The sequence below is a fragment of the Pseudomicrostroma glucosiphilum genome (assembly GCF_003144135.1).
Source record: "Pseudomicrostroma glucosiphilum strain MCA 4718 unplaced genomic scaffold BCV69scaffold_1, whole genome shotgun sequence".
Taxonomy (NCBI): domain Eukaryota; kingdom Fungi; phylum Basidiomycota; class Exobasidiomycetes; order Microstromatales; family Microstromataceae; genus Microstroma; species Microstroma glucosiphilum.
Window position 1 is genome coordinate 13,357 of NW_020289913.1, and position 22,839 is coordinate 36,195.

The 22,839-nt window shown below is 56.4% G+C and overlaps 13 protein-coding genes across 13 annotated transcripts; 6 read left to right on the forward strand and 7 right to left on the reverse strand.

The window, feature by feature from the left end:
- Positions 1-694: 694 nt before the first annotated feature.
- Positions 695-1,078, forward strand: BCV69DRAFT_295796 (hypothetical protein; the record flags this gene model as incomplete). Its single annotated transcript, XM_025493929.1, has 1 exon — positions 695-1,078. One exon carries the CDS (start codon positions 695-697, stop codon positions 1,076-1,078), a length of 384 nt encoding a protein of 127 aa, XP_025350619.1.
- A 379-nt stretch (positions 1,079-1,457) lies between these two features.
- On the reverse strand, positions 1,458-1,805 carry BCV69DRAFT_275005 (hypothetical protein; the record flags this gene model as incomplete). Its single annotated transcript, XM_025491052.1, has 1 exon — positions 1,458-1,805. One exon carries the CDS (start codon positions 1,803-1,805, stop codon positions 1,458-1,460), a length of 348 nt encoding a protein of 115 aa, XP_025350620.1.
- A 1,534-nt stretch (positions 1,806-3,339) lies between these two features.
- Positions 3,340-5,801, reverse strand: BCV69DRAFT_109 (hypothetical protein). The gene is made up of 2 exons (XM_025489066.1): positions 4,907-5,801; positions 3,340-4,830 (listed from the first exon to the last, which is right to left on the reverse strand). Exons 1-2 carry the CDS (start codon positions 5,679-5,681, stop codon positions 3,836-3,838), a joined length of 1,770 nt encoding a protein of 589 aa, XP_025350621.1. The 5' UTR covers positions 5,682-5,801; the 3' UTR covers positions 3,340-3,835.
- Positions 5,802-6,013: 212 nt separating this feature from the next.
- BCV69DRAFT_279412 (hypothetical protein) lies at positions 6,014-7,233 on the forward strand. The gene has a single exon (XM_025491244.1). The coding sequence runs from the start codon at positions 6,197-6,199 to the stop codon at positions 6,824-6,826; it is 630 nt and encodes a 209-aa protein (XP_025350622.1). The 5' UTR covers positions 6,014-6,196; the 3' UTR covers positions 6,827-7,233.
- A 337-nt stretch (positions 7,234-7,570) lies between these two features.
- On the forward strand, positions 7,571-8,850 carry BCV69DRAFT_264591 (Clavaminate synthase-like protein; the record flags this gene model as incomplete). The annotated part of the gene is made up of 2 exons (XM_025490757.1): positions 7,571-8,019; positions 8,103-8,850. The coding sequence occupies 2 exons, from the start codon at positions 7,571-7,573 to the stop codon at positions 8,848-8,850; spliced, it is 1,197 nt and encodes a 398-aa protein (XP_025350623.1).
- A 597-nt stretch (positions 8,851-9,447) lies between these two features.
- BCV69DRAFT_295801 (hypothetical protein) lies at positions 9,448-9,942 on the forward strand (the record flags this gene model as incomplete). Its single annotated transcript, XM_025493930.1, has 1 exon — positions 9,448-9,942. One exon carries the CDS (start codon positions 9,448-9,450, stop codon positions 9,940-9,942), a length of 495 nt encoding a protein of 164 aa, XP_025350624.1.
- Positions 9,943-10,320: 378 nt separating this feature from the next.
- BCV69DRAFT_295802 (hypothetical protein) lies at positions 10,321-10,815 on the reverse strand (the record flags this gene model as incomplete). Its single annotated transcript, XM_025493931.1, has 1 exon — positions 10,321-10,815. One exon carries the CDS (start codon positions 10,813-10,815, stop codon positions 10,321-10,323), a length of 495 nt encoding a protein of 164 aa, XP_025350625.1.
- Positions 10,816-11,987: 1,172 nt separating this feature from the next.
- Positions 11,988-13,277, reverse strand: BCV69DRAFT_275009 (hypothetical protein; the record flags this gene model as incomplete). The annotated part of the gene is made up of 3 exons (XM_025491053.1): positions 11,988-12,379; positions 12,716-12,736; positions 12,983-13,277. The coding sequence occupies 3 exons, from the start codon at positions 13,275-13,277 to the stop codon at positions 11,988-11,990; spliced, it is 708 nt and encodes a 235-aa protein (XP_025350626.1).
- A 172-nt stretch (positions 13,278-13,449) lies between these two features.
- On the reverse strand, positions 13,450-14,323 carry BCV69DRAFT_320 (hypothetical protein). Its single transcript, XM_025495201.1, has 2 exons — positions 13,734-14,323; positions 13,450-13,665 (listed from the first exon to the last, which is right to left on the reverse strand). Exons 1-2 carry the CDS (start codon positions 14,219-14,221, stop codon positions 13,623-13,625), a joined length of 531 nt encoding a protein of 176 aa, XP_025350627.1. The 5' UTR covers positions 14,222-14,323; the 3' UTR covers positions 13,450-13,622.
- Positions 14,324-14,981: 658 nt separating this feature from the next.
- On the reverse strand, positions 14,982-17,064 carry BCV69DRAFT_295804 (hypothetical protein; the record flags this gene model as incomplete). Its single annotated transcript, XM_025493932.1, has 4 exons — positions 14,982-16,083; positions 16,159-16,320; positions 16,401-16,801; positions 16,894-17,064. The coding sequence occupies 4 exons, from the start codon at positions 17,062-17,064 to the stop codon at positions 14,982-14,984; spliced, it is 1,836 nt and encodes a 611-aa protein (XP_025350628.1).
- Positions 17,065-17,374: 310 nt separating this feature from the next.
- BCV69DRAFT_279415 (hypothetical protein) lies at positions 17,375-20,021 on the forward strand. Its single transcript, XM_025491245.1, has one exon. It carries the CDS (start codon positions 17,662-17,664, stop codon positions 19,786-19,788), a length of 2,127 nt encoding a protein of 708 aa, XP_025350629.1. The 5' UTR covers positions 17,375-17,661; the 3' UTR covers positions 19,789-20,021.
- Positions 20,022-20,072: 51 nt separating this feature from the next.
- Positions 20,073-21,802, forward strand: BCV69DRAFT_279416 (Aminomethyltransferase folate-binding domain-containing protein). The gene has a single exon (XM_025491246.1). The coding sequence runs from the start codon at positions 20,143-20,145 to the stop codon at positions 21,691-21,693; it is 1,551 nt and encodes a 516-aa protein (XP_025350630.1). The 5' UTR covers positions 20,073-20,142; the 3' UTR covers positions 21,694-21,802.
- BCV69DRAFT_369 (glutaredoxin) lies at positions 21,775-22,606 on the reverse strand. The gene is made up of 4 exons (XM_025495224.1): positions 22,466-22,606; positions 22,275-22,338; positions 22,077-22,177; positions 21,775-21,985 (listed from the first exon to the last, which is right to left on the reverse strand). Exons 1-4 carry the CDS (start codon positions 22,487-22,489, stop codon positions 21,857-21,859), a joined length of 318 nt encoding a protein of 105 aa, XP_025350631.1. The 5' UTR covers positions 22,490-22,606; the 3' UTR covers positions 21,775-21,856.
- Positions 22,607-22,839: the final 233 nt, after the last annotated feature.

Below are 22,839 nucleotides of genomic sequence, written 5' to 3' on the forward strand. Positions count from 1 at the left end.
CTAGGCTCCAGGCGGTGTTCGAGGTGGCGGGCTGCGATGGGCTGGCGCTCGCGAGATACATGGCTGGCGACAGAAGTAAGGGCAAGACTGGCGATGAGCGATAGGGTCCAGACCCAGCGCAAATGATTGAACAGCATCATCAAAGCTTGTTTTGTAGTGTCTGATGAAGCTTCTGCAAGAAAGACTTTAGCCTGTATGGAGCAGGCGAAGAGAAGACACGCTTGATGTCGTTCCAGCTTCCGCTGCTGAGATAGACTGTTCAAACATGGAGGTCTGCTCCGGGCAACGTCATCTCCTTGATGTCCCGAGAGAGGATGGCTCCCGTCATACCTTGACAGTAGCTGGTTGACATTGCTGCTTGGCTTACCACGCTGCCGCGAGCTTTGCTATAAGGACTGAAACGAACACTCCACTCGACACTCCATGTTGCTCTGGCGCAACACTGCAACGGCGGTGTCGATAGCAAAGCAGCAGCCTTCATAATCGGTGAGACGCCATCGCCTCCCGGGTCGTGCTTCTCAACTAGATCTTCATCGCTACCTTGCGCTTCAAACACTCTGATCGCCGTCTCCGCGTCACTACAGCCTCCAATCGCAGGCCGATTCCATCGCAACATCCACACCACTGCGCAGCTCTACATCCACCGCTGGAGCCGTACAACTACCGGGGTCAGCATCTGTTCTTTGCGAAGGAAATGGGAGGTCTCACACTGGCTTTGCTGGCAGTAGCGCTCGTACTGCAAGCTGCACTGGTCCTTTCCACACCAGTGGGCCTTCTACAACATCGTCACACGCTTCGCAAGGTTCCTGCACCTCGCTCGCTCGCACCTAGGGGGGCCTCTACTGCAATTCCTGCTCCTGTCCCGAACGTCGTAATCTCACAAAGCGGAGCTGGCCCCTCCCTCCTCGAGGGACGGAGCAAGGACGATAATGGCAAGAAGAACAAGAAAGGTGGCGTACAGGTCACAGGCGCGGTCGTTGTCATCAATAATCCCAATCCACATGGGCCTCCGAAGGCCAAGGAGAATTGCGATGACAAGAGCTTTTTCAAGAAGGTCTGGTGCAAGATGACCAATTAGGCAGCGGGCAAGATGCGTGATACTGTTCATGTCGGACAGAATGAGACTTTTCAACATGTCGGACAGAATGAGACTTTCAGCATTTCTGCTTTTCCTCTCCCTTGCGCTTCGGGCCTGAGTACCAGCGTGATAAGAAGTGGAGACAATTGCGTCCTATCTGACGTGTCGTTCTGTAGCTCGAATCTTTGCTAGCTCAACATTGAATCTTGAGTCGCAACTCAGGCGACTGTTACATTCTCTTCCACTTGTCGTGCCTCCCGTAGCAAGGACGAGAAGCAGCTGACATTCCAACCTCACAAAGGTTCATTTGCATCGAGACAATGCATGATCAGCTCCTTCTCATGGCCAATGAAGAGGATTTGCGTGCCTCTGCTTCCCTCTAGCTACCATTGGTCATTCTACCCCACTTGCGCTTCTTCCCATAATCTTCCGAAATCTTCTTCTGAAGACCAGGTGGCAACCTATGCATCCTGAAAGTGCGCTGCCAAGTGCCCTTCGACGGCAGAGGCGGGGCTGATGGCACGGGCTTAACGTAGCCCGTGGTCCTGCGGTACATCTTTACGTAGCGGTAAGGTGGGGAAGAAGGCCGCCTGTCGAAGTTGGATGGAGGTGTTCCGAGACCGGGAGGCGGGCCGGCTGCAGGCAGACTGGTGGTAGAGGCGGTAGTAGCAGTGACTGCCAGAGCCACACAGCCGAAGAGAAGGACGAGTGTGCTAATAAGCCTCATTGCGAGAAGCGCTTGTGTGATCGTAAGGAGGTACAGCAATAGGAGGGGAGAGATCTAAGATTCTCTGAGGGTGAAAGCCGGCTTTCACACTTGGTCGAGAGTAGCAGAAGTTCTCGAATGATGTAGAGGTTGTGGTTAGGGGACGAAGTGGGATTCTTGGCACGAAGGCGCCAGTACTTATGTAAGTCCCGGGCGCTCTTGTAGAGGAGCTAGCGCTACAGGACAGGCAGGCGCATCGGTAATCTCCCCGCCGAGCTCGCCACCTATCGAACATCAGCAATGCGGCCCTACACCGTACCATACTTTGCGTCTCAACCCAGCAGCAATCCTGTAGCCCAAGTCTGTCACATCCTCCCGATCCCAAATATCCAATGTGCGCAATCGCAACGTGCAGCTCTGCAGTGGCAGTCTCAGCCCCGATGCCGCACCTCAGTCATACACCAAACGTCTGCGAGTGGACGATGCCCGGCAGCAAACTTGCCCACTCACGCGTTGCTCCTTGCCTCGAAGAGCATTGCACTGCATCGCGATCCACAGGCCTGGTCTGCAAACTTGTCCCGGCGTTGGAGACGCCAACGACGTTGCTGTTGCTTCTGTCGCTTCGCGTCAGGGTCGCAAAAGGATGAGGCAGTGCGTATTCGATTGTACCATTCGAATGGCAATTGGACTTGCAGAGGCGACACCCAGGCGCACGCCCGCGCCCACGCCCACGCCCTTGCTGTTGCCTCTACCAGACAAATTTCTCCGCCTGCGAGCGGTCACCCATCATCGATCGATTCAACGACAGCCGATATGCTTGTTTGGTATGCATTTGCGTCTGAAAAAGCTCCGAGGACAGCATTGCGCGCCGACCTTTCGTCTCACAAGTGCTACTCCCCGCTCAGTGCCTCGAAGCACCATTACATCGTCTCCCGCATCCCACAAACCTACCCAATCTTCCACGGACCCTCTGCCACAAGCTCTGCTGATGTCGTCTATGTCGGTCCCTCACGTTCTGCGGTACGAATTGGCGCCAAGCTTCGTCCGGTGGTGGGCTGAGAGGGTAAGCCTCCTCTTGCGCGCCAGGATCGGCGAGGCGCTGTGCCCACTCTCTGCCTTGTCGCACGGGACTGGAAGGGGGCTGATCGAGTTTTCGGCGGAGGAGAGGGAGAGGGCGGCTGTCTCGTTCTTGGGTAGCGCGAGGATGCTTTGTATCATGAACGGGAATGCTTTCGGCGTAGCTACGCAGACGCAGGTGAGGAGAGCAGACCTGCCCTCCTTTACCTCCAATAGGCGATCTCGCTTCCGTAGCGGTTCCCGTCTGCAGAATCTGACAAGCGTTCGCGCTCGGAGCCACTAAAGCCAGAAGAGCAATGACGACGAAGGCGAAGGTGAGCCCGGCTCGCTGGAGTCTCATTGTGTCTCGCCTTGTGAGAAGTAGTCTGCGACGTAGGGGTCAGCTATGTTGACCCGTACTGAACAGGTGATACGACTGATCCACAGTCTCTGAGGCGAAGAAGTCGGGTTACTCAATGACTTGCTGGAGGTAGCTGTTGAGTCTCGTAATTATCGGGAGTACGGATAATGGAGGAAACGTGGGAGGGTCCTGACAGTCTATAAATCCTCCGCATGCTGGGCGAAAGAATGTAGCAAGTTTGCCCTCTCTCCTCCTAATTTCTACATAGCCGACAGTCCGAGCGAGCCCTTTGAACCAGACAGCAGAAGTCCGCTCCGTATTGCCCGAGACTCAAGCAAGCTGGGACTCGGAGCTTCCGGAGGACCATATATTTCGGAACATGACGGGCACTGTGTTGCCGCAACGACGTAGCAACAGCAGCGCTTGGCGTCAATGGCGCTGGACTGCTCGCTTCCCAAACCTTCTTGAACACGCTGAACAAAGCGATGTCGTCCGAAAAAGGGCTTGCTCCTACAGCGGAAGAGCTCTTTGCTTTGCTACCGCTCTGACTTGGCTCGATCTGCTCACTCCGACCTGCCGATTCATGCAGGCCTCTCTGGCGTATACGTCTCGGTCTTCTCGCTTTGACCGGTGATCAGACGGACGCTCTTTCGCCCTGTTTGATCGCCTCTCTGACGCCCTTTGGATCAGTGCTGGTAGCAATGAACACGGAGACCCTACTCTGTGTAGGTCCGCAATCCTTCGTTGGCTTTGCTGCACCATTCTTATGTCCGCTCTCTTTGCCATTGCTTTCTGGAAGTATTGCTTCCTCTTGATCTAGAGAGGCCGAAAGAGAAGCCGACGATACGCCGTTGGCATTGGCTAAGTCCGCTTCTGTGTATAATCCGTATTGATCGCGCAAATGCTTTGCCGTGGTAGGTCCGAGAGCCACGTACCGGGGGTAGTCCACACTCGTACTGCCGATGTCGACATCACTTGCTTCGGTCTCTTCGTTTGCTGCTAAGGCAGGTGGCAGCCATCCCAGCGCCCGCAGATGTCTCGCCGAATAGTCCACTCCGGATGGAGAGAAGAAGACGATCCAGTCCGGTCTGGCTCCGCCGCTCGGAGCCTGCAACTCCAGACTCACGTCCTCGGCACTATTGAGCAAAAGCGTGGCCTCTTCTTCAACATCGTGGATGCCCAGACCTGTGTAGAAGAGCTGCAGACGATTCAGATTGTCTTGCAGACTTGAATCTTCGCACGTCTCGTAGACTCGAATGGTTTCGAAAGGAATTTCATTCTTTGCGAGAATGTCTGGCAGGGCCGGCAGAGACTTGTCTCCTTGCAAGAGCAGCAGCGGTGGTCTAGCCGTGGCTGGCGCTTGTTCACCCGAGGCGGAAGTGGCGCTTAGAGGAGCAGGTGCAGCTCTCCGTTGCAGCCATCCTACGATGTACTGACCCAGCGCCTCTCCTGCTCCCTTTCCCTCGGCATCCGCTCCTTGGTTCTTTGCATTGGCCGGACATCCGAAAGCCTTTGTCGCTGACGGCGCCCACTCAGTGGGTAAGCCTTCGAGGGTGGAGGAGCGGAAAGTGGCTGCAGCTCGGGGAGAGATGAGGAAGAACGGTGTCTGCTGCCAGTTTGTAGTTGGTGCTGTGAGGTAAGAGACAGAACGAGAGACATCAGAACACCGGCGTCATATTTCGGGAGCGGCATGTGGGACGCTCACCTTTGCCCTTGGCCTTACACCGCTTCACTGCCGCCTTCCAATTGTCCCAGGCTCTGGAGCTCGTAGCCACTACTCCCGCCCACTGTCCTTCGCTCAGCATCCGATCGAAGTCGTCATGATTGCAGCTCTGAGAAGACAAGACCTGCATACTCGTCACGCACCATTCCCTCGAATCTTTGGTAGAGGAAGAGGCAGCGCTCGACGAGGTAGCATGGTGCGTTGTCAGCACAAATGAAGTCTTGCGAGGGGGAGTCTCCTGCGATTCAGAAGCCTGTCTCTCCTTCTTCGGAGCAGACGGAGAAGATGGGGACGACGGTTGACTGTCGTCGTACGTCGGCTGCGTGCGTGCGTAGTTGCGATGTGGTGAACCTGCCCTTTTGTCCCTGCCGTTTGTGTTGATGCTAAGCTGTTGCCTTTGCAAAGCCTGCAGAAGCTGTTCTTCTGGTCTTGGTGCGGCTCCTCCATCTCCCCTGGATGACCCCGCACCGGTTCCACTCATTCGCATCCTTTCCTTTTGAGCTTCCCCTTCGCTTCCACCCGCTCTGCCTCCGACAGCCATGCCGAAGCTGAATCCAGCCGCAACGGGCGTGGTGGCTCCCGAGTCGAGTGCGCTCATGGGGAAGGAGGGGAGGCAGAATGTGCCGAATGCATCGTGGTAGGCGTCTGTCCCTTCTGCTGGGGAGATTGGCGTACGGAGGAGGAGAGCGGTGGCTATGGTAGGCGAGGAGGCGTGGGTTGGAGGCAGCTGTGAATGCAGCATCACCGGGGATGACATGGCGGGCGACTGAGGAAGTGAGTGGAAGACGACGAAGAAGCAGTGGATGGGAACCCAGAAGCCTTCGTTCAAGGAGTCTATCCGAGAGGAAGGATCTGGTAGGCGGCCATCGGGGCGACAGCTTCGGCGGGGCTCTGTTCCTGCATCTCGCCCTCGCAGGTCACGGGCCTGGCCACTTGGGGGGCACCGCCCTTGGAGTCCAACACTCTCGCGCGCATCGGAACGGAAGGTGGAGTAAGCCGGGGGGGGGCAGTTCGGCAATTACATAAGCACCTCGCTTGTCCCTTATCTCTCTCGGGGCTCGGCTTTCACTTTTTGCCGTGCGGGGAAGGATGGAATGGGCGATAGGGAAGAGAAGCAATCGAAAGCAGCAGCAGCAGCAGCCCACCACCGCCCTGGTCCTTCCCCACACGCATCACCCTTCCTTCCTCGGTCAATCTTTGTATCCCTCATCTCTGTCTTCCATCGTACGACTCGCAGCTCGCCGTACCACCACTATTCTGCCCAACGTCACCATGGCCTTCTCCCTCCTGGCTCGATGTGCGCAGCAGCCCGCCCGCTCCGTCTGCCTCGCCTCTCCCTCTGCGCCGCGCTTCTTCTCTAGCACACCTTGCACCTTAGCAGCAGGCCCGTACACTAGGCCTACATCCTCTGTGCTCCACCCTTACCTCATCGTAGCTCAAGACGCGCCCGATGCCCTCTCCACCCGCCTCTCTGTTCGCGAAGAACACCTCGCGGGAGCCAAAGAGGGACACGAGAATGGGAGAATCACACTAGGCGGTGCACTCCTCTCCAAAGACCACGGACAAGCAGGCGAGGGAAAGGAGAAGGTCAAGAGCATCATCGGGAGTGTGCTGGTGGTCATGGCTGAGAGTCAGGAAGAAGCACGCAAGGCAGTGGAGAAGGACGTCTACTCTACCAGTGGGGTGTTTGCAAAGGTCGACGTTTGGCCCTTTATGCCTGCTTTGCACCACGCCGCTGCTCAGCCAGAGGCAACAGAGGCAGCAGAAGCTGCAAAGGAATTAGCAAACAAGGCACGCGCTTCTCTGGGGGACCTCCGGGAGACAGAGACCAACAAGTGGAAAGAGGCAGCTATGAGGAGCTTGGAGTTTCTCAGGAAAGGTGGGACAAGGCAGACCAGTTGAGTAGACTGGCAAAGATCCAGCGCAAAACGAACGGAAAGTCAGAGGAGCCTGCTTTCCGAGTCCAGGAGGTCGTAGACGGCCTAGTGCATGCCTCGAGACGCACAGGGACTTGTCTTCAAGAGATCCCAAGATGAAGAGGACTTCGCAAGGATGGGAAACACTTCTCCAGGTATACCAACAGAAGGCGAGCCAGCTTGAACCGATCATCGTCATCTACGGGTGTGTTCCTCGGGAAGTCCGAGTATGTTCCTTGATGTCTTATACGTGCCACTGCTGTGTCCTGATACTACTGTAGGAAGGGCCGTTTTGTTGGTCTGTACTGCACTCTGGCTGTGGCTGCTTGTAATCTAATCGTGGCCAAGCTGTCTTTCCTTGCCGCTCAAATGCCGACCGAGCGATTGTCAGGGCTGATCTCCGTCTATTCCATGCCTGCTCTCTCGGTGTACCGAGACAGACATCTACATATCCACGTAGGATTAGAGCGTTTTGTCATCGTGGGTGGCCGCGGTGAGCAGGAACGGAAGCCGCGGGGAGGTGGCGTGGGCCAAGGGACGCACGGAAGCGGCTTGCCGGCAGCCCGCGGCATCCCGCCTTCTCCGGGCGTGCTCCGTGCGGGGGGGGGCGGGGGAGTTGATAAAGGGCGGCGAGTGGACGATTGGTGGTTTGCCATCGACCCCATCATCAGATCAACACCATCTCCCTCTTTCATACCATCAACCATCTGCCTTGTACTCGAAGCCCACCATGTCCACTCTCACACTCGCACCCCTCCCCTCTCAGACGCTCCCCGGCGCACCCACCCGCAAGCTCGACCCGGACTTCGGCCGCGTAGCATCGGGCATCGACCTCTCCTCTCTCACAGACGAGACCTTTGCTCAGATCCAGCAGGCACTCTACAAGCACTCTGTCCTCGTGTTCCCCTCCACCAAGCTCTCACCAGAGAAGCAGTACGAGCTCACTCAGCGATTCGACCCCGGAGCCACCTCCTACGGACATGGCAACAAGGGCCGACAGGAGAAGAGTATCCTTCACCCTGATCTCAAGACTATCCCACGGCAGCCTCAGGTGCAGGTCATTGGAAATGGCAAAGTGGCAGAGCACGAGGGACTGGAGAACATCAAGCTGAAGCACCCACACCACAAGACATTCCACAAGACTGCCGTGTCCGACGAGGAGGACGAAAAGGTCACCAGGTGAGTCGCAGCAGCGAGGGGTAGGCAGGGAGTGCCTGCAGCAGTCAACTAAAACGGTCGCTCTTCTCTTATATTAACCACAGGTTCTACCGCTGGCACATTGACTCGGCACTGTACGATCTCTCTACCCCCAGGGTCACCACCCTCTACGCCCTCTCCGTCCCTCAGGGAGCTCCTCAGACCCTCCGCTACGACGACGGTACCGGCGATGAGCTGCCTGTCCCTCTGGGAACCACCGCTTTCGTCTCCGGTATCTCCATGTTCGAGGACCTGCCCGACCACCTCAAGTCCCTTGCCGTGAGGGCCAAGGTTAGGTACGCCCCTCACCCTTACATCTGGATGAGCTCGGCCGCCTCCAACTCCCTCGGACTGGGACTGGTGAGCGAAGGCAAGGAGCTCTCCCTCGATGAGCTCCCAGCCTGGGAGGAGAGCAAGATCAAGACTCTCCCAATGTGCTGGAAGAACCCTTCAACTGGCAAGCTCCACCTGCAGATTCACCCTTCGGCAGTCCACCAGATCCTCATCGACCCTCTCCCCGCCGGCGCCACACTCGACGCCAACACCCTCTACCCTCAGGGCGCACACCTGACCGACATCAAGGAGGTCCGCGACCTCGTCTACTCCATTCAGCGTCCCGCAATTGCCCCCGAGAAGGTCTACGCACACGACTGGAAGGAGGGAGACATGTGTCTCTTCCACAATGCTGGCACACTCCACTCCGTCGTCGGCGCCTTCAAAGAGACGGACGTGAGGATCTTCCACCAGTGCAACCTGGCTGCTAGTGAGGACCCCAAGGGCCCCACTGAAGAGGACGTCAAGAAGTACGCCTAATTGTGCGTAGTGAGAGGAGTCCGGGCTCGAGCTCTGGCTCAATAGTTGGATAGAATACGGCCCGCCACAGTCGCGTGGCACATAGTCTCGTACGTTTGTGATTCTCGGTGTTTCCCCGAAGCTTCTCGTTCTTGTTCTTGTATCGCTTTCTCAGTTGTCACCATTACCCAGTCAGTCAGCGCGACTGTCAATACTACCACATTTTTGCATGTAGCCCTCACGGAGGTCCCTCTCCCTCCGGTGCAAGACCAACGCCTTGGTGGTCGAGACATGTGCGCAACTGCAATTGCTTACTTGCGTCGTCGCAATGTACGATCTTGACCATAGCAATATTCGAAGGCAATGGTTTTTGCTATTGCTCACCGCAAGACGGACATACCTAGTCATTCTCAACGGCAACCAGGTGGCAAGGCGGAGGATATAGAGGGCGCTTGCAACCAGTGCTAGCGCTCATTGTCATCCTCTCCGACTTCTCTACCTTGCAACCCACAATCTACCCAGCGCAACCTCACGAGGAGCCGGCCTTCTCTACATCGAGAGCACCTGACACTCACCAGTCGATCACAATCACCGCCAGCAAGACCAACAAGAATATCCATGAAGCTGTCCCACGCTCTCCTCTGCCTCGGGCTCTGCGTACTCTCGGTTTCGGGAGCAAAGACAGATGCGCAAGAGGACGCATACGACTCGCTGTTGGAGCGTGACTCGTCCGCCGGCCCACGAGGTTTGCACTACTGGCGCTTACCGCGAGGTAGCGACTCGCTGCACAGGCTACATGGCCGCGATCTCACACAGCTGCCAGACGATGACGAGCTCACATCTCGCGCAGAGCAAGAGCTAAAGTTCCTCGACAAGAAACCGTGGGGACGTCGCAGCCTCAATCTCGCACTCCGACAAAGTGAAGGAGGCGCAGAAGGACTCGAGCCCACCGGTCTCGCGTCTTCCTCTTCCCCTGCCCCTTCTTCCTCTGCGTCTGGGGGAGCGGGGAGACTGCACAGGCGCATTCGTCCGGACTGGTTGGGAGATACGGCGGAGAATCGAAGGCCGGGATGGAGGGCAGGATACACGCCGCCAGGGAATGCTGATAAGTAGAGACCAGAGGGTATAGAAGGTTGCGTGGACAGGGTGCGCAGATCTCGACCACGATTTGCCCTTGACGTAGGCGGAACTCGCGACCATCTGCTGACAAGCAACATGGCGGCATAAGAACGCTCGAAGAGGAGATCGAGTCAATGCGGACATGGCTTTCGAGGCTCACAGTACCTCTCTTCAGTAGCACATTGGAAATCTCTACCTGCAAGGTACACTGTGACACTCATCATCAATTTAATCATTTGAAATCCATTCTTGCGCAAATGCGACACGCCTCCTTCGAGGAAACCCCTGTCAGTGACCTGGGAAGGCCAATACCTCGTCTGAAATGCAAGCCCGTCCTCGGGTGTCAAGCTACCGTCTCCTAACGCGACACTCTCAAGGAGGATTCGCAGCAGGCGGGTGAGGCTCAAGTCCATAGACGTGCGCGCAGGTAGGCCCGTGCAAACAGCCCGAAACGCCAATGGGGCTCACATCGACCTTTGCGGGTAGTCTGCGCTCGTCGCCACCAACGCCTTGCGCCCGGAAGCGCTCGTGTAGCCTGAAGTTGTCGAAGCTGATGGGCCGGGAGAGGGTACGGCGAGGAGGTGACTGTGCCCCTGGGGGCGTCGGAGGCGGAGAGGGTCGAGGCGCGTTGCAGGAAACACAGAGCTTCATGTTCTGCTTGAGCTTGCGCTTGAGGCCTTTAAGCCATCCTGCCCGTGCGAAAAGGGTCTGGTCGTTGGCCGATAGAGACGTAGAACTCGAAAGACTTGGTGCAGCGACTATGCGAGAGACGTGCTGTGTAGGTGCTGCTCCCAGAGGCGTACCTGACGCATCGATGACGGAGCAGTAGATCGTCAATAAGGCTGTGGCGAGTGGCACCAGTCGCATGTTGGCTAACGTAACCTTACGCGTCAAGCCTCAGGATCGATGAAGCTGGAGCGCAATTTCGGTACAGCAAGTAGGCTGTGTGAGGAAGTAAAAATGTGTGCAGCACCAAAGAAGAGCACGATGGTTCCAAGGCAAGACATATAATGATAGTATCGTGGCAGCAAGCAATTGTCTCAACCACAGAGCAGACCATCTATACAGCTTTGCTCTACTGTGCTGATGGTCGGACTTCGACGACATGTCGTAGCGCACAGCAAAAATCAGGCAGCAAATGTGGGCAGCAGCAATGGCAAAGTCTACGCCCAATGCCATGGCTCCTCCAAAGACATCACCGAGGCTCCGCTTTTCCAGGCTTCGTGGCATTCCCACTTCACTGGGCTTGCTGGCGAGGAGGCTCAAATCGGTTGCCAAAGGGGTGCACGATAGTCCTCCGAGATCTGGACCGATACGGACTGCCGATGTTGACCACACCGATGCGTCCGTGATTCGCATCGTGTGCGTGCTGATCCAAGAGGACAAGTTGTTGAGTCCCATAATTGTTGACAGCAATCACTGGACGAGATGGTCCCGCTTCGCCTCGAAAGCATCCCTTGATCTTGTCCCTGAGCTTGCCCAGCCACTGACATGGAGATCTGGCCTCCAAGCGCACACTTGAGCGCTCTGCCGTTGTAGGGTACGCATGAAGCGGGGAGTCATCCCTGCCGCCCCTGCGTGTGGCACTACTCAATGGGCCAAAATGATGGGACGGAGAGCCCAAGACGCTTTGGGCGGAGCAGCAAAGTGCTACGTATAGCAGTAATCTCAAGCAGATCTTCATTGAGATTCTGTCGAGGAGACGAAGACCGGCTTCGATGAACGACTGTAGAGGGGTTGAGAAGCTGGAGATTCAGCGGGGAAGATGCGGAGAGGATATGAGAAGGTCAGCAAAATGTTGTGCGGGAGAGTGACCGGTCGCTTTTGCTACTCCAAGGTCTTTCCTGGCAAACTTGCTATCACGACATTCAATAGGGCTGTAAAGGCTATCGTCCAAGTCACAAGCAGGCTATACACTGTCTACCTGATTGCTACGGGCAAACCTTTCACACACGACGACAAGCGAGAACGTTTGCGTTGCAATTGAGACTACCAGTCGCACAATATCATCCGACGTTGCTTGCTCGAGCTCATTCGATTCACTCGTCTTCGTCCGCTTGTGGGGGAGGGGGCTCAAACTGCTGACTGTACGCGTGTACGCAAGTGCCTCTGGACTTGCACTTCCATGCTCGTTGGACTCCGCCGATGCCGATGGTACCGTGATCTCGATCATGAGCTTGCTGAGATAGCACCATCAGCTCTTGAGTTCGATAGTTGTTGACGACCACCCTGCCCCTTCCACGTGGAGGTGGCGGTCGAAAGCAGCCCTTGAGTTTGTCTTTGAGCCACTTGCAAGGTGATCTGGTCTCCAAGGAGTACTTCTCGAATTCCATTCTACCGGCTGGGCCTCCAGCTGGAGACGGAGATGTCTGCTCTTTTGAGAATAGAGACTTGTCTTGAGAAACTAGAGGAAGTGAAGAACCAGCCCCACCTGTCGTCCAGCAACAGAAGGCCAGAAGCACCAACGCAGCAACCTTGACTTTCATCTCTCAAAAGGTCGGCTTAGTATGCGAGGGAAGGAGCTGAGAGTGAGTTGCCAGTTCGAGGCGAAGGGGAAAAGATCAGAGGCCAGTGAGAGAGTGAGGTGAACACTTCACGACTTTGGCAAGGCGACATGATCGCTTCTTGCTTATAGCCTCTACGGCACAGATCAGCTTTCTTACAATCTGGAAAATCTGGAAGAAGAACAGCAAGAGGCTGAACTATGTCTCGTCTTGCCTCGGCGCAATATGAAGGCGAGCATGAAGGCGGTCGAACGAACACTTACTGTACGTTGCTGTCGAATGATCTGCACGCACAGTCAACAATGCGCAATCAAGATTGAGGCATTTTCCGTCACGTGATCGTCGAGAGCGTTCGAGAAGTGTTGAATTTCATTACCTCTCTAGTAAACAAATACCTGCGTCCCTCGAGACAAAGGGCAGTAATGCTGTTCAAGCAAGCACTTGTCGACCACCCTGCAGCCTATTCAGTCCTACCGGGAAATCTGGAATGTTTAGCGGCTGTGCGCCCATAGTGATGCGATGCTGCTGACCGCTGGCTTGCTGCTGCACAGGGTGCCGTTCAGGCGAAGATTGTCTGGACGGCAAGGCTGTTCGCGGCTTGCCACACGCGATGCAGGCCTTTGCCTTCCTTCTCAACCTGAGTTTTCTGAACCAGCGAAGCTTGCTTCTGCGGTCTATGGGTGTGTCTCTTGCCATCAAATGGGGTGAGTCGCGGGAGACTTGCTGGAAGCCGGTAGATGTGATCTTGCGCTCGCTTGCTACTGCCTCCCGGGCAGTGAAAGCTAGCAATATCGCGAGGGGTAAGGCAAAGAAATTGAGCTTCATTGCGGAGCGATATGGGAGTGTACGCGTTGAATGCAGAATCGAGCTCTCTAGAAAGCTCAGTATTGGAGATCTCTGCAGGCAGCTGACCTACCTTGACAAGAAAATTGCACCAGCTTTAAGGGGAAACGGCTGTAGCCCCGGGTAGATCCAACATAGAGGCAATGGCAACGCAAACGTCGCGCTGCTCCTGCAAAGTTGCCTCGTTGCTCTGGTGGGATCTACATCCCTACATCGATCGGGATGTGTGTTGCCCGCTTTCCAGCTTGCGCTGAGGGGTGGTAGTCAGACCATCAAGCTCAAATTGGACATCGGTTGGGGAAAGCTTACGTTGCACGACAAGGCTACTCATATTGCATCCAACACGCTATTTGTTCTTGTGACTCCAACCCTTCTCGCCATCCCTTTTGCACCATCCGTTCACGACCCGCCCCGCCTCCTCAATTGATATGTTCCAACGCATTCAAGAAAGCATCCATGTCGTTCCTGTTCTGGCGGTGAAGGGGTACCACTGGTAGGGGCGGCGCCTGACCCTGATCACCGGCCTGGTTTGGCACATGAACTGGGGAGAAGCGCGGATGCACAGCATGTTTTGCTGGTCGTTGCTCTGCGGCCCCTCGGCGTCTGCCGCCTCCGCGACTGCTGCTGCCGCAGGTCACGCACTTTTTGAGCTTCGACTTGAGACCTTGCAGGAAGCGGTTGCTCCTTGGCAAGATAGCGCCCTCAGCTGGAAGCGACAGGGACCTCCCTTGCAGAGAGGAAGCGAGGGAGGGCTCAACGAGCTGAGCCTGCGGCTGATTGAAAGGAGAAAGCGTTCGTGGAAGTGCGGTATCTGCCCTCTGACGCCGAAGACCTGCCATGCTTGCCTCTGCCTGGGGTTGACCTGCGACGGTGAGAGCAGTGCTGACCAGCAGCACAAAGAAAGAGAGGGAGCGGAGGAGCTTCATACTGGGCAATTGACGTTGTGATGTTGTGAGGGCGAATGATGAGTGAACAAAGAGAAAGGAAGAATAGTTCGAACTCAAGGCGAGTCGGATATAAACCTTCTCATTCTCCCGTTGAGCAGAGCAGAGCAGCGCTTAAAGTTGCTTTGCGCAGGATCCGTCAGTAGAGCTTCCATCTGGAGATCGGCTTGCTAGCAAGCAGCATCGTCATGGAGTCCGCCTGAACATCGGAGCCTTGTGCACGTGCAGCTTTGCTCTCTTGCTCCCATGTTGGCGAATAAAAAAGTAATATACCCTCGCAGCGCAATGGACATGAAGAAAAATGACTTTGATGGTGGATGGTTGTGCTACTACACAGTTCTTTCGGAATGAGCACGAGCTTGCGCTCAAATCTCTGACAGAGAGCAACATTCAATTGTAAACAATTCGAGGTCAAGGATCAGCACTGCTGCTTTGACATGGCGCAAAGAAAGGGAGGACAGGTTACCTGCTCGAAGCCAAGGTGGTTGCCAACAAGAAGTGGTTCTCGCCAACAACCTAGAGGAGGCGGAACGCTCGCCCGTAGCCGTTATCCTGGCAAGCATCTTTGCAGCAACAGTTTCTCGGTCCGAAGGAGAAAAAGTCATGGGCTCTAAGCCGAGGTGACTGCTAGCAAGAGAAGATTCTTGCAGAAAAATCGAAAAGAGGGTCGAGGCTTGCCCGAAGCCGGGGTCGTGAGAGGCACCTTCGCAGAAAGTGCCGCTCGTTCTGAGCGCAAAAGAAGTCATCCGGGTTGCCTTCCCCTTCCTCCTCTGCCTCCACGCCCACCTCGACCACGTGGAGCGCTCGTAGTGTGAGGAGCAGGGGTAGGAGCTGGCGCAGTAGAAGATGTCGTCGATCTTCCCCTACTTGAAGTAGTGCTGGTCGCACCGCGTGCCCTGGATGCCGGAGTCGTCCCGATGGTCATGTTCTCCAGCAGGCGGTTCAGATTGTCCGCACCACCATCGACGATGTAGGGTCTCTCGTCCCTGATGCTCTGGAAAAGCTTACCCAAGCTTGGGGGAGAAGTCGATCGCAGTACCTCTTGCGCTCTTGAGAACTCTCTGCCCAAGTCGTGGGCAACTCCGTCTTTGACATTTCGAGCCGTATTTCTCTGCTTGATGAATGGGTCGGGTACGACCAGAGGATGGCGAGCCCAGTCCATTGGCTGCGTGTAGTCGACGTTGGGCTTGTCCTCTTCGTATCGAGGCTTACTTCGGCTCCAAGCTTCCCAGAGCTCAATGTCCCTCAGGGTATTGATCGTCCTGCGCTCAGAGGAAGCAATGTCAAAGCAGGGCTTGTCACTGTGGACCCTAGGCCTCCAATTGTCGAGGAACCAATCGATGAATCCGGCGAGACAGCTACCTAGCTCGGCATCTGCTTCCCTGGCATGCTGGGAGTCCTTTTGATGCAATGCCACGGCTTCGGGCCTGGGCAATCCTTTGGGTAGTCCCTTCGATTTGCGAACTTCCTCGTAATTGTAGAGCCAATTGTCCAGAACCGGAGGGAAGCGACGCTTACGGTAGTAGAAGGACCTGATCCATCCCAGATGACCAGGATCCTGAATCTTCCTCACACTACCCTTCTTGGTCCATCGCTCCGTAGGGTTGTAGAAGACGACGTTGTACCTCACGCCAGTCTTGAGAGTTGGAGTCACCACGACTTCCTCCCAATCACTGTCTTCCTCCTCAGACTCGTCTTCGGAGAAGGAATCGTCCACTTCTGTGAGATTCTTCGACTTCTCTGGCATGGTCCAGAGCCATCGTGGGCGAGACCACATCCTGCCGAGCAGCTCCGAGTCCTGCAGGTTGGGCAACCGATTCGAGGCCTGAAGGTAGGCAATGACTCTGTAGTAGGTGGAGGAAAAGCGGGGGTCAGCTCGTCTGTGCTATGCCATCCTCCTCTTGTAGCGTCTGACTTACAGGAGTACAATTGTGTAGCTCGACAGACTTCTCTGTTGCATTGCCTCTTGCGGAGCCGGCTCATTGAGTCCTCTGCTCTTCAACCACTTCTTGACGGTGAGGCAGAGTGGCCGGACTAGGGCAGGGCGAAGGTCGGCATAGGTCTTGACTAGCTCAGAGTTGCTATCGAGGATGCGGAAGGGCGGATGCGATACGGTCAGTCATGGCCAATGTAGGCGGGTGTAGCCTCTTGAGATACTCACGCGATACCGAATCGATTGTTGATGGCAATGTCGACCTTGACACCGGCCAGCCTGGGAACATTGTCCATCTTGAAGCTCACGATCGGCACAGAGGCGCTTGCTATAGCATGGACGTCCTTGAAACCCTCTGCCTTTGCGTGTGTGCGAAGATACTTTGCCAAGACTTTGACGTCATGCCACTCTGGTCGCGGTCCGTCTTTGGCTTGCGCATTGCCAAGGGGTAGAGTGGGGTCTAAGAGGACGATGTCGATGTCCGAGGAGGATGTATGCATCTCTGTGAAGGTGGAACCGAAGATCTCAGCTTGGAGGTGTGCATCTGGCCATCGGGCAGTGATGAGCTCCTGTAGCCGTTCTACAAGGCCTTCACGAGCCAACTGCACGGATTTGGGTGGACGAGTAGACTAAAGGGGAGTGGGTGAAGGGTGAAGGAAGGGGAAGTCGTGTCAGCTTCATCTGCTTTGATGCTCTCTGCATCGTGTCTTGTCGTGCTCACCTCGTAGTACTTGCGAATCTGAACGCCCAGTGCCTCGTGCTGAGTTACTGCTCCGCCCACGTTCGAGGCTGCTTCGCGAAGCCATTGGTCGAAGCGTGGCTCAGCTTCAGCGTCGAGGCTGCCGACTGCGAGGACAGCATTGTCATGGGCGATGCTGCTGCGGGCGGGCATGACTGCTCTGCAGCGTATATGCAGTAGTGATGGTAAGGGAGTCAGGGATGAACATCGTTGTGCGCAGCAGCAATCAATCGACTGAATCACTTCCGGTGACTCTTCTGGGCGCAAACGGTTCCCACCTTGCACCCGACGGGAGGACAGAGAGTGCGGAGCTGCACAGACCACCCCGGCTGCACACACGACAATCAACGCGTCGCCCTTTCCGCACCGACAGCGCCATTCCGGTTCCGAGCCGCTGCACCGGAGTTACCGACGGCCCTGAATTACAAGCAGGGGGGAAAAGGACGCGTTCCTTTGCCCTGACCAGCGACTCCCAAGGCCACATCGCCCGTGTACGTTGACCCACAAGAGATTTCAGGGCGATAATGAGAATATCAACAGGCAAAGGACAGCTCGCGGGGGCTGGTGGGTTGAGGCTGCCCAGGCTGCTTCGGTGGCCCTGAGCTGGCAAGTCGCAACGGTTGTGTCGCGGACTGGGATGGTTCCTAATGGATCTCAATACTCATAATCAGACTCGCCAGTGCACCTCTGCAACCTTCTTCGAGGGCGCAGTCGTGATCCTGGAGCGGCTATCTCCACCTACCTCGACTCATGGAGACGCCGATAGCGCACTCGCGCTCTGGCAGCCGAGACTTCAGGGTCAAGAGGTACTCTGCCGATCAGACGCACGCGTCCTCCTCTTCCAACCATCATCCGTCCTCCTCGCCAGGGAGCCACAGACACTCCTCGGCCATCTTGGCTTCTCGTATCCGGCCTTTCCATGAGGACACGAATGAGGCAACAGAGGAAGCCGGTCACACAAGCTTAGAGGGCGGCGATGCCGCCACAGATGATTCCACGGACAGCTCGCCTGACCAAACGCCTCGTGGCTCACCAGAGAACAGTCCCCCTGGAACACCTCAGACGCGTCACATGCGCTTGATGAGCTACGACCAGGCCCTCAATAGGGTGGCAAGCCGGCAAGCCGAGTACCCGCCAGCGATTGTCCAGACTATGCATCCTCCCATTGAATTTCACATTGATCCTCTCAGGCCTTTGTTGCTCTCCACTACCATCGCGCAGCGAAAAGGATTCGGATTCAGCATCGCTTCCCTTCCTCCGCCTTCCAAATACGACAAAATCTACAAAAGTATAGAGCGAGATCCCTGGCAGGCAGAGTTGGCGAAGCTCTTCGAAGCTAGTCAGATCAACAATTGGAAGACACTCGTCCTCGATCGTAAAGGTCCGCCTGCAGAAGGAAGCGAAAAGCAGCCACCTAGCCAACGACGTCAATGTAGGCGCAGACACGTACCGGCAAAGGACGAGCTTGCCTCTTCACCACACGCCGAGACTAGTAGCGAAGATGGCAGCGACTTTGATCGTAGCCAAGCGAATGCTCCAAGCAGGGTCAACTCTACCCCTCGCCCAGAGAAGAGCGTCGAGTCGGATGCCTTCGACAGGATGTACGAACAGTATCAGACCTTCTACATCGAGAAGCGCAAGAAAAAGAAAGCTCAAGTCGTCAAAGTGGTAGACAACGGGGCATCGAGCCCTCCTCAAGTCGTGGTCAATGAAGCGCCCATCGGAGGTCTGGGTAGGACATCCCTTCGAGGTCGAGCCTTCACCTCGTTCATTCCTCCCAGCCGGTCTTACGGTACCTCAACAGCTGGTGTCAGCGGATCTGGGCTTTCCTCAGAACCTTCATCCAAGGATGAGCCTCCTCGCCCCGACACACCGGGGTCGATGTCGGACACCGACTACGTTGCCGATTTGAGCTGCCCAGAAACTCCTCGCAAGGCCCGCCGCCAGACTAGGACGATGACAAAGGGCGTCCTCACCCCCGTCTCTGACTATGGCGAAGACCTCCACAGTTCGTCTCCTCGTAGCTCACTGGACAACACAGCACTCACCACGACCAACTCCCGCGGCAGCGGCAGCCGTGGAGAAGACGGTACTGTTGCGCCTGTCTCCAGAGTCAACAACACCTCCAGTGCGGATCGAGAAGGACTACACTCGCACTCGCCGTCACTGAGCAAGAGCAGGAAGCACACCTCCGTCTTGCCCTTTGGTCGCAAGTCGACCCGTCATGATAGGGAGCAAGAGAAGGAAGCAAAGCAGTTCGACACTACCTCTGTGTCTGTCTCGAGCCCTGCCTCCCCTCCTGCCCCGGCTCGCTCCAGACAAATCGCCCTGCCTCCAATGGGCGCAGCATGGGTGGACAGCTTGATGCCAAGCCCCATCATCCCCTCTGCCCCGCCTAGCAGACCGCGCAAGTCCACTGGATCGGGGAAGACTATCAGCTCTGGTTCGAGCAAGACCGCGAGCTCGAAGGAGAAGGAGAAGGAAAAGGACAAAGACAAAGAAAAGGAGGGTGGAAGATCGAAGCGTCGGATGCTACCCCGCTTAGGTCTTGGAGGGGGAGGAGGCCGCACTTCTCTCGATCCAGAAGGGGAGAGAGAGCGAGTCGAAGATTGCCCCGAAGAGTCTCGCGATAGCGAAGCTGCTGTGAGTCGCGCCGGAGATGCTGCCGGTGACGCGCCCCTCGTCGACTCTCATGATCAGGAGCGAGATCGGGCCGAGCTCTGCTCTAGTCCAGCGCATGACCACGATCACTACCTCACCGATTCAACGCCGCGCTGCTCTTCTACATTGCCGGACTATGCCAGTGCTGTGAGTAGCGGTCCGTCCTTTGGTGAAAGTGTAGACGAGTCGATTGATGGCGAGACTGAGGAGACGTAGGGGCATCGTTGACCGATGTTGGGCTTTTTCGCTTTCAACACTCTGTTTCCCGTACATTGCATCTATTTATCGCTTCGCTTGGACAATTGTCATGGGCCACCGACAAGGACGTTCGTCGATCGAATTGCAGGGTGTGCGGCGTACATGGGACTGTCTCTGCCTCGTCTTCTCGTAGGCAACTTGCTCAGTCCCGTTCCGATGCTCTTCTCCACTTGTGCCTTCCGTCCGCTCCGCTCCGCTCTTCTTGCCGCTTCCGCGTAGGGCGCTTTGCCATGCTCCTTTTACGATAGACTAGATCTACTTTGACAACTCGTCAGGAACGACTCTCGCTCGTCACATTTCTCACAATCGGCCATGGCTTCTGCTGTAGCCTCCTCCTCCTCTATAGCTTCCTCCGCCTCCGCGGCTGCTGGCAGGAAGCTGCTACCAGCGGCGGTGGCGGCTTTGCGAGCATCTCCTTCGATCTCTGCAGGCGGTACAGCAGCAGCAGCAGCAGCAGCAGCAGTTGGGAGCACGGACAGAGTCTCCATCAGAGCCAGGAACTTTCGAACGCAGTCTCAAGTCGCCCCGCGACAAAGACGATGCCAAGAAAGCAGTCTACTCGAGTCACATGGCGCTTCTGCTCTTGCTGGTAGGGCACATGTACCAGCGAGGCACCCTCGCCTCGCATTGCAAAGCCTCTCCTCGCTTTCAAGACACCTCACTTTCTCAACTTCTGCCTCATCTTCATCTGCTACGCCTATGAGCAGCCGGCGGAGCCTCCTATCCCTCAGTGGACGTGACACTTACAAACTGTTGCAGGGTCTGATGACAAATGACGTGCGGCACCTCGAGGAGCAGGCCGGCCTTCTCACCTCGCGGAGTCAAGGTCAGAACAGCGAGGATGCCACGCCGCAGAAAGCCTTCTACTGTGCCTTTCTCAACCCGCAGGGTCGCTTGATCTCTACGGCTTTTCTCTACCCACACCCTTCCACCACGTCCGATGTGCCGCATGTAATCGTGGACTGCCATGAGGGGAACAAAGAGGCGTTACTTGGGTTCATCAAGCGCTTCAAGCTTAGGAGCAAGGTCAAGATCGCAGAATTGGAGACGGAAGCGGGCCAGGGAGGAGCTACAGTGGGGTCGGAAGAGAGCGGGAGCAGCTGGACCGTACACAAGCTCTGGGGAGACGATAGTGCCGTGCCTTCCTCGGACGCCAAGACCCACGTCTACCGTGACCCAAGGACTCCGAGCATGGGCTACCGCATCCTCACATCTGCCTCTGGAACGGCGCAGCCTGCAGCGGGAAGGCAATCCCCGTCCTACGAGCACCACCGTCTCACCCAGGGCGTACCGGACGGGCCAGAGGAGCTGGCAGAGAACCACGCGCTGCCCCTGGAGGCCAACTTGGACCTCATGAACGGTGTTGACTTCCGCAAGGGATGCTATGTGGGTCAGGAGCTCACCGCTCGCACACATCACACGGGCGTGGTGCGAAAGAGGATCATGCCTGTCAGAATATACGCACCTGAGGCTGCAAGCTCGGAGGGAGCGGGGCAGCCCGATATAGGAGGGGATCTGAGGGCGCCGCCTGCTGCAACGAATGCGACTGCTGCAGGTGCAGAGGGCAAGAGTCGCAGATCCAAATCAGCTGGCAAGCTACTGGCTGTCCTTCCGAATGAAGCAGGCAGCGGTGGTAGTGGTGAACCCAGCCATGTCGGCCTGGCCTCGCTCAGACTGGGCCTGCTTCCGAAGCAGAGCTTTGCGGAGGGAGGCTGGCTGACACTACAGGGGCAACGAGGAGTGGAAGGAGGTGGCGATGGGAGTGGAGGCGAGTGGAGAGTGGAGCCTGTCTGGCCTGAGTGGTGGCCAGAGGATCTCAAGGCGGAGTACCAGGGAGGAGGAGATGCAGCCGGTGAAGAATAAGGCGAGCTGCTTGCATTGTACCCATTTATCAAATGAATCAGTGCGCCAGGACGTTCGTCGCATGAACAGACGTATCTGACTTGAGCATTATCAATCTCATATTACTAACGAAACGATGAGCTTCTCTTATAGTTAGCCGCCACCTTCATATTTCTCCGTCAATCTAAGCGACGAGCTTCTTGAGCTCGCCAGACTGCTCGGCCTGGAGAATGTCGGAGCATCCACCCAGGTGCTTGCCATTGATGAAGATGTTGGGCACTGTGCGCTGTCCGGTCTTGTCGGCGAGATAGGCCTGTTGAGCACAAGGAAGGAAGGAAGAGTGTGAGAAGGAGAAAAGGAGAAGAGGGGCTTGGATGCCTGTATCGTTCGTTCCATCTACTCACCTGAATGTCAGAGCCCTCGCTCTCATGGTCCAGCTCGACGATGCCGACCTTGCTTTCTGGCAAGCCCAGGTTGGCAATGACGCCCTTGGCCTGACGGCAGTCTACGGGTAAGAAGTCAAGAGAGAGAGAGAGAGGAAGGGTCAGTGGCTGCACCTCTCATAAGCGAAGGGGAGCTGCCCTTTCGAGCATTGCACTCACAAGGGCAGTAGCTCTTGCTGAAGACTGCTACCAGCTTCTCGCTGATGAGTTTCTGTTGCGGGAAATGCAAAGCAAGAGTGGCAACAGGATGGTGGCAGTGAGTATGATGATCCCTGCAGCTTCTCCGGTTCTCTCTCCCTGTGTCTTCCCTCTGCGCCGCTCTGCGCTGCACCTTCTGCTCCTCTACTCACCTCTGCAAATTGCTTGGCGGCCATCTTTCTATCTTCTGGGAGCTGACCGAACTCTGGTTTGGAAGCAAAGACGCCTATGATGTGCGAATGGTGGGGGGAGGGAGAATACCGGTACGAGGTGAGTGGAGTAGTTGGGAATAGAGGAAAGAAGTAAGCAGGCCGCCAGCCGCCGCTCCTGCCCTTGACCGCATTGCCTCTTCTCCCCGCCAGGCCACACGCGGCAGCAAGGCCGGTGGAGGGCCCGCCCGGACATAAGCCGCGCCTGGCACGCCGCGCAAGGGGCAGAGAGATACCAAGCGCAGAGGACAGTACCACACTGACGTCCTCACCGACCCACCTCACACTCCACTTCACCAGACCAAGCTCGATTCTAC

Coding starts and splice junctions, on each gene's coding strand:
- BCV69DRAFT_320 (XM_025495201.1), bottom strand. CDS start 14,221: ATGAAGCTCCTCCGCTCCCTCTCTTTCTTTGTGCTGCTGGTCAGCACT. Junction 13,666..13,733: donor ATGGATGCTTTCTTGAATGC/GTTGGAACATAT, acceptor GATGGCGAGAAG/GGTTGGAGTCACAAGAACAA.
- BCV69DRAFT_279416 (XM_025491246.1), top strand. CDS start 20,143: ATGGCTTCTGCTGTAGCCTCCTCCTCCTCTATAGCTTCCTCCGCCTCC.
- BCV69DRAFT_279412 (XM_025491244.1), top strand. CDS start 6,197: ATGGCCTTCTCCCTCCTGGCTCGATGTGCGCAGCAGCCCGCCCGCTCC.
- BCV69DRAFT_279415 (XM_025491245.1), top strand. CDS start 17,662: ATGGAGACGCCGATAGCGCACTCGCGCTCTGGCAGCCGAGACTTCAGG.
- BCV69DRAFT_109 (XM_025489066.1), bottom strand. CDS start 5,681: ATGTCATCCCCGGTGATGCTGCATTCACAGCTGCCTCCAACCCACGCC. Junction 4,831..4,906: donor GTGTAAGGCCAAGGGCAAAG/GTGAGCGTCCCA, acceptor CTTACCTCACAG/CACCAACTACAAACTGGCAG.
- BCV69DRAFT_369 (XM_025495224.1), bottom strand. CDS start 22,489: ATGGCCGCCAAGCAATTTGCAGAG. Junction 22,339..22,465: donor CCGCCAAGCAATTTGCAGAG/GTGAGTAGAGGA, acceptor CTTGCTTTGCAT/TTCCCGCAACAGAAACTCAT. Junction 21,986..22,076: donor GCGAGGGCTCTGACATTCAG/GTGAGTAGATGG, acceptor TGTGCTCAACAG/GCCTATCTCGCCGACAAGAC.